Below are 7,634 nucleotides of genomic sequence, written 5' to 3'. Positions count from 1 at the left end.
AGAGAGAGAGAGAGAGAGAGAGAGAGAGAGAGAGAGAGAGAGAGAGAGAATTCAAATGAATCCAAGGAACAGTTCATAATCCATTGCTTTGATGTACTCAGACTTTGATTACATTTGGTGGGGGTTTTACATATTTATAAGATATATCTTGCTTTCAAAACCATGGTTTTATTCTGAAAACAAGACATTTTCAAAGAATGTTAAAGAGTATTAAAGGAGAGTAATACTACAACATTTCAATGTAATACTAACACTATGATTGTAATCTATGTTACTCAAAATCATGGGTTCTAAAACTAAAGTAATGTTCTCATCAATGAATTTGACAGAGGCTAATGTGACAGAGGCACACAGGAATACTTAATGACATCTCTAGCCCTATGTTAATCTCTAACTAGATATAAGGTAAAGTAGCTTTTATAAAAAAAAAAATGAAGCCTCAGCGTACCCATCTCACTAGGGCATTATGTTAGAGGTTTCCCCCGGAGCAGGAAGAGACAGAACTGCAGCTCCATGGCTGGCTGCAGCTGCAGCTTGGGCCCTCACTTCCTCCTCTCTCAAAGCCTCTGCATAATGGCATGGGAAGGCTGTGGGAACAGTTTCATTAACCTTGGCCAAAAATTCCAGGACTTTCATCTTGCTTATCTCGCTGTGTGCTCGTGGACCCCACAGGAACTCATAGCGTGGAGGATCACTTAGAAGCACCTGGCGGTACACCAGATACTTCTTCTGCACCAGATCTTTAGTGATGAACTTGCGTGGCTCACCAAAGATTATATGCTCCTTGGTGTCATAGATTGCCATCATATTCAGGAATTCCCAGATCTCTTCTTCAGAAGCAGAATTCCCTTTTAAGAAGATCACCCCAAGAAGTGGCATCAGAAGCCCATTCATGGGGATATCCAAGCCACTGATTGAGCCCACAAAGTTGGAGTCATTCAACTTTTTGACAAGGGTATAGCAGCCACCACCACGCTTGACTTCCTTCAACTCAAGGCCAAAGAGCAGCTCTGCCCATACAATGGTCACTCGTAGGATCTCAGGGAATTGCGGACGGAACCTTTTATGCAGGATCTTCACCATTTCAGCCTTCACTGCTTTCTCCTTCATTTGATACTTGTACAGCAGGTAGTGGATCAACATTCCTGCCTTCTTCATTAGAAGCTCTTTTTCTGAGCACTTGGTGGGCACTGTGGCCACAGGGGAAGGTTCCCTTTCCCTCCCTCTATTCTTGGCACCTCTCCCAGACATCTTTGGTGTAGTAACACCAGTGGCGCTAGTAGGGGATGGAGTACCCTGTGACTTCTGGGGAACAAGGCCTACAGAGGACCTGGGGGCAGCTTCCTCAGAGAGACCACAGCAGGATGGGGCCTCCCCTCCCTGTGCCCCTGGAGCCTGAGCATCCTGGGCAGCCTGGTTCTCACTTCGGGCCTGGCGACGTTTCTCTTGAGCACGGAGCTTACTCTTGTGTCCCCGGGGCATGATGACTGAGGTCAGGGACAACAGGTAGGACTGTCAGCTGGAGAGCAGGTGTCGCTGGCACCTGGAGGATAGGGAATGAGACCCTATGAGAACTTTAATAGAAAGACCCCACTGACCATTTAGGAAGGCCCTCTCCACTGCCCTAGCTCCGCACAAGGTTGTTTTTCTTCCTGCCCTGACAAGTGCTGAGCAGCGAGAGACTTTCCTTACTTCTTAGGCTGCCCCCTTCTCTTGGGCTCACAAGTTGAGAACAAGTGCCACCCATGTGGTGTCCACCTGTTTCAAGGGACCTCAAAGTTTGCACTCAGGAAGACGATATTTATCACAGGCTCTGTCTTGCACTGCACTAGGCCAACATCTCCAATCACCCTTGCATCGTTACCAAATGCCGGGATTTTCCTTCCCACTATTTAGATAGAGGGACAGTGCTGACGGTCCCTGGAGCTCTCCAGCCTGTGCTCCTGGGCCCATACTCCTCATTTAGCAGCCCCATCATGCCTGTATCTGCAGTACACAGTACTCCTGCATCCTGACTCTTGCTGTGCCTTCAGAACCAGTTGTTCCTTTGAAATGGACTTGCTACAGAGTAATGACAAAAGGCTCTGTCTGTAAGTAAGTGCTGCCAACTCAAAGGCAGTGTGCCCAGAAAGAGCTGAAGTGTGCAGTGTTCCCTCAACATGGGGTCAAGGAAGTGACACCTGCAGTCCTCACCTCCAGTATGTACGTTGTCTTAGAGAAAACCTCAGCTTCACTTCCCCAGATGTCAGCATGCAATCCCGGAATAATAGTGGAAGATGTGAACCTGGCGGTATCTGGCTCTACTGCCACATTCTCCAGAGGTTTTAAGGTCTGGGTGTCAGTTTGGGACCTTGGGATAGTTGGTTCTGCTTGATATACATGGCCGGGGCCTCTCAGGACTGCCATCAAGATCCAATCCATGGGCCTATTACAGATATTGTGTACGAGTCCCCTGAAGAGCTCACGGAATTCTCTGTCACTTGTGGCCACACAAGAACTTGCCTCTGATGACCTGAGGCCTTTCAGCTCAGATTAACCTTGCCACTTCCTGCAGAGACCAGAGATCAAAGGACATGTGAGGCACATCCAGTGACCCTGCGATCTGTGGGACCACAATGTCCTGGTCTTGCTGTCTCTTCAGCACGCACTCACGCATGGACTGTTCCACCATCCATCGATCTGATGCCTCTAATTGGACTAAGCCCTGCAGCTACCTGAGTTGCACGAATGGATGTGAAGACACAATTCTTCTGGCTTTGTCTGCCTGTGCTCTCCTATGACTGAGAGCTGATGAGACTTTCTGGAATCCTCTATTTAGACTAGGTGCCCTTTTATGTTCTCCTTCATTATGCCCCCATCTTTCCATAGTGCCTATCCAGTCATATTAATTATCTCAACTGCCTGAGAGTTTGGTAGATTGTATGGAAATTTTCTCTTCTGTGCATACCACACCAACCTGTAGACTCACATGGGTGACAACTGAGAAGGAGATCTGTTTTGCCCTGTTATGGGACAGAAGTCTGTGTTTGCTCTCAGGTTCCCTCCCTGAAACCTGGCACTGACCACACTTGTCCTGATAATGTGAGGCTTTGCACAGTGACAGTGTTTCTCAGCTCCTTTGCATGTCCTTGGAAGAAGTGAACAAGCATTATGAGCTAGCCTTGCCCAGCTCCCTTAGGTATCACTGTCAGCACCAGGCTTGTGGACAACTGATTTTGTGGAGGGGTTTCCCCATATACACTACTGCTATCACAGTCCCTACCAAGAGCCAGATTCTTCCTGTACCACTTCTAATGAACCTTACTTTGTTTCTGAAATGACCCATGTGAGCACAAAAAGAGCATCTCAGCCTTGACACCTTTAACACTCCCTTCTTAGGATTGAGGGCAGAGGCCGGACTTTATTGTTTTCCTTATTTCTGCAGTAAAGCCCGTGTTACATTCTTCATTTGTGCTTTGTATTTGACACTTCTAGTGTCTAGTTGTACTAGACACATCTAGTGCTCTTCTCTTTCTACTGAACTGGGCTTCCTACCCCTTCAGCACAATTCTCTTTTTCCTAAGACTATGCTGTTTAAAACCATCATCTACTTGAGGCTCCTAGCTTGGACCTGAAACTACCCGGATCTTATCAGGTGTTGCTCCTCTACTTTGCAGGGAAACATCCATTTCTGCTCAGTGTCTTCACCTTCTCCTGCACTGTCTGTAGTAACCTGTTCTGTGCTGTGCAGAAGCCAGGCCCCTGTGATGCATGTCACCATATTCTTTGGCCCTGAGTTGACAGCCACACTGACACAGTTCAACTAAAGACCTGCACATGTGGAGAGTCTGAGTGGCAATCCCACATCACCCACTTCTGGAGCCTGACTAACTCGATGGAAAGAGCACTTTGATCTCAACTTCTGGTTGGATTCACTCAATCTTGTTTTGTTGATCTGAGTGCAGAAGCCACAAACCAACGCCCACAGCCCCTGCAGTCAGTAAGGAAAAGCTGCTTGGTGAGTTCCTGATTGGGGAAGCCATGCCCACGTGTGGTAGTTAGGATGCTGTTGTGGGTGGCCGCCTATTCTGAAAACATATGAACTCCTTGGCACTTAGGGCCCCACTTTTGGGAAGACCTTTCCTTCTGTTATGCTGCCTGTTCCTCTTTGGATCCCATAAGGCCAGAGGAGATGCTCTCCAGGTGCCTAGGGCCAGAGTGCAGACAGAGGAGGTGGTGCTGACATTGCAGCTTTGTCCCAGGGATGCTCAGGTCTGAGGTGGGGGCAGGACTTTGTGGTGCTGAGTTCTCAATGCAAAGAGGGTGGCCCCTCCCTTCAGTGCAACTCAGGATCCTTACCTGGAATGCTGAGGAATCCTGAGAAGTCCCCTCAGTGGAGCAGACCCTGTGCTTCTCACAACTGGGTCCTAGCTCTCAGAGTAGAAAGAAGGATGATCCTCTATCCAGGATTCTCAAAGGCTGTTGTCAGAGGCAAGTCCTCCAAGGGGCCACACTGTGATGAAGTCAGTGCTCACCTAACTGCTCACCTGTTTATATAGTCCCCAGCAGAGCCTGGGATTCCTACTCTCTGATGTCACTCAGCCTGCAAACCAAGCCTACACCTGATTCAATCACAGAGGGGAAATCGGTGCTTGCCCACAGGGCTCCTCCTACCTGAGCATCAGGAGACTCAGATTAGGGGCAGGACTTGTGAGGAGACAGGGCTCAGGGTCAGCACCTTCACAGTAGTTTTCTGTAAACCCCAGGCCACAGATCTTGGTCCTTATTTTCCAGCAACTGGTACTTTGCTTTCTCACACCTTCCAGGTGAAAAGAAGCACCTCAGCTGAATGGCAAGCACCTCCACAAACCCATGTGTTCTGTGAGTGGTGATATTCATTCTTCTCCAGATGAACAGAACCCGCCAGCCTCCAAACACTGCCCACCCGTTCCTTCATCCTTAGACTAGAAATGCAGTCTTGCTAGGAACAGGTTCTATTCCTGGGCCCAGGCCCCCACAGTTCTCCCTGCACATTCAGGGGAAATGGAGGCATCCTGCACAGAGCTCCTGCATCTAAGAAACAAAAGAGTATGAGATCTGACAATTTAACATGTAAAGCCTTTTATTTTGCTGAATCATCTAAGCAATGCAATTTGTCAATTCCCAAGACTGGAATGAGTCAACTTTTCCAAAAATTTGTAAAGATTTACTTATTCCTTCTTTTCTTTGGTATTTTTTAGGGAAGGGTCTACAGTGTGTTCAGCATCTCACTACTTGATCGGCCTGGTAGTGATCCACCTGTTCACAGCCTCCCAAGAGGTGGCATTACAGGTTTGTGCCACCATGTCCAGACTCAACTGTTGTCTCAGTGTGACCCGGGGGCAGGGCTGGTATGGCAGGCCTGGGGATCAAACCCCAACCCTTAGGACTGCTTGCAGGCATACTTATTCCTTCTTTAATGTTATTTTATTTTATAATACAAGGCTTCAGTTTACAATGTTTGCATTCATCTCGTGAGTCAGTGCATGTGTTTAGCACATCTTAATTGTTTCCCATCCCTTTCCCTTCTCTCCAGTCTTCTATTCTCCTCTCTAATCATATAACAACGTCCTTCTTTGGGGCAGTAGGTGCATATACACCGCAGATTCCAGTTCATTCCATATGTCCATCACCTCCTCTCCTCTCCCAACCTCCATCCCTTACTTCCCTTCTCTTTCACCCAAGGTCTCTCTTCTGCCTTTCCCCATCTGTCTCTCTTTGCTCTACAGTTCACTCATGCTTCACTCATACAGGAGATGCCATACAGCATTCAAGCTTATGTATCATATTTATTCACTTAACGTTGTGTTTTTCAGTTGTTTCCATTGTATGCAAATGGATAAGTTTCATCCATAATTACAGTTGAGTACTCTTCCTGTATACTTTGGTTTCACATTTTCTTTATTAATTTGTGTGTTAATGGACAACTGGGCTGCTTCCAGGATTTTGCAATTTTGAATTTTGCTGCTATAGACATGGCCATAAATGCATGGCTGTAATAGGATGTCTGCTTTTTCTTTTTTTGTACTGGCCATCAAACTGTGGACCTTGTGCTTTTGCAGCAGACACTTATGCCAATGAGCTCTCTCCCTCACCCCAAGGATGTCTTTATCTCTTTTGTAAAGATACATAGAAGAGGAAGAGCTGATTCAAGTGTAATTTTTACTTTGTTATTCTTTTCTTCTATATCTTGATTTAAAAATTAATCATATTCATTACATTTTCTAGAAAAATCATTATGCATATGACATTTCTCTGCAAGTAAGCATAAAAGCCACGTAGTTCCTGAGGCTTGCTTTATTGGGGTCCCTTGGAGTTGATGCTCACATTAGTTCTCATTCCAGTGCTCACCTGGAAATGTGCCCAGGCCTGTAACACTGCTTCTTCCTTATCTGATCCTGCTCCTCTCAACTGGAGCTCCTTGTTCCCTGATAATGCCTGGGAGTAAATCAGCTGAATCCTGTATGCGTACAGTTCCTTCAAGTCCTGCAAGGTTACACAGCTGTGGCAGTCTACTGAAGACCCCACAGATTGGCCATGGTTCTTTGGCGTAACTCTTCCTGTGTCTCACATTCACATCTACCAGGTTGATGCCCTTTTCTCTCTTGAATTCTCCCTCCCTGTGCCTCTGTATGATTCCTGCATTTGGAAATGGTTGTCTCCCAGTTGTTTATGGCAGTCATTATCTTGAATTCTCTCTTATCTTGAATTTTGGTTAATGGCTCCTAGCTCTTGCATAAAGTCTCCTGGGAATTCCCCATCTCTGCAAAATCTTGTGAAATCTCTTGTCTGCAATCCCTGTTTTTAAGCAATCTGTGTCACAAGAGTGCTTGAAACTACAACAAAAACCAGGAATCCCAGTTGCTAAATTGTTAAAGATGTTTTGTTTCCAATTTGCTTTTAAGTGATAGAGTCAGTGGAAGGTGAAAAATACTCTGATAATTTATAACAAAGAGCTAAGACTAAGCATCTTTTTAGAAATGTAATAGAAACAGTATTTTTGAAAAAATTAATGAATGGTTACAGTAATTCTTGTGGGCTTTTTCTTTTTTAACGAGTATATAATGAAGTACACCAACACACTAGCAGCTATCTTTGTTAGAGGGCCTCTTGAAGACTGTGTAGTTTATGGTTAGGGTTGAGAAAATGTTGGGGGATTTTCTTAATTTTTCAGGTGACTTTTTATTGTGATATTTGCATGGAAATACAAGGTACACATGGCAGTGAAAATTACCCTCTGAGACTTTTTAGGAGCACATTGTGTCTGAGAAGAAGATCTTGTGTGGGTGGTAACCTCTAAAGTAGAAGATAAATGCAACATAGTCTTCTTGGTCACAGTTTCCTGAGCTTTCTGGAGTCCCTGAGGCTCCCTCTGTACCTGGTATTGGTTCTAAGGGAATACAGATGATTCTTTTGATTTAGATGTATGACAACCAAGGCTGAGAGACCAGGCTTAACGGTGGGCATGAGAGCAGCTGATATAGGCACATGGAGGAGAGAGTATGTGAAAGCATAAGCTCCTCCAGGATAGAGAGATTTCCCTGGAATTTTGAAGATTTTTCTGTATGTTTCCCTGTAAGAACTAATTTTGAAACCATAGAGTGCCAATTCTTGTC

General features: G+C 45.7%; 1 protein-coding gene across 1 annotated transcript; it reads right to left on the bottom strand.

Moving 5' to 3' along the window:
• Positions 1 to 79: 79 nt before the first annotated feature.
• Positions 80 to 4,514, bottom strand: LOC101587558 (melanoma-associated antigen B2-like). The gene is made up of 2 exons (XM_004631410.2): positions 4,339 to 4,514; positions 80 to 1,543 (listed from the first exon to the last, which is right to left on the bottom strand). Exon 2 carries the CDS (start codon positions 1,480 to 1,482, stop codon positions 457 to 459), a length of 1,026 nt encoding a protein of 341 aa, XP_004631467.1. The 5' UTR covers positions 1,483 to 1,543; positions 4,339 to 4,514; the 3' UTR covers positions 80 to 456.
• Between the last annotated feature and the right edge of the window lie 3,120 nt (positions 4,515 to 7,634).

The sequence above is a fragment of the Octodon degus genome, unplaced genomic scaffold, assembly GCF_000260255.1.
Source record: "Octodon degus isolate 3935 unplaced genomic scaffold, OctDeg1.0 scaffold00041, whole genome shotgun sequence".
NCBI classification, from domain to species: domain Eukaryota; kingdom Metazoa; phylum Chordata; class Mammalia; order Rodentia; family Octodontidae; genus Octodon; species Octodon degus.
The sequence above is the reverse complement of the archived record's forward strand: the minus strand, read 5'-3'. Positions and strand labels throughout refer to the sequence as shown.

Excerpts from the sequence above, each read along its gene's own strand:
- LOC101587558 (XM_004631410.2), bottom strand. The coding sequence starts at position 1,482 with ATGCCCCGGGGACACAAGAGTAAGCTCCGTGCTCAAGAGAAACGTCGC.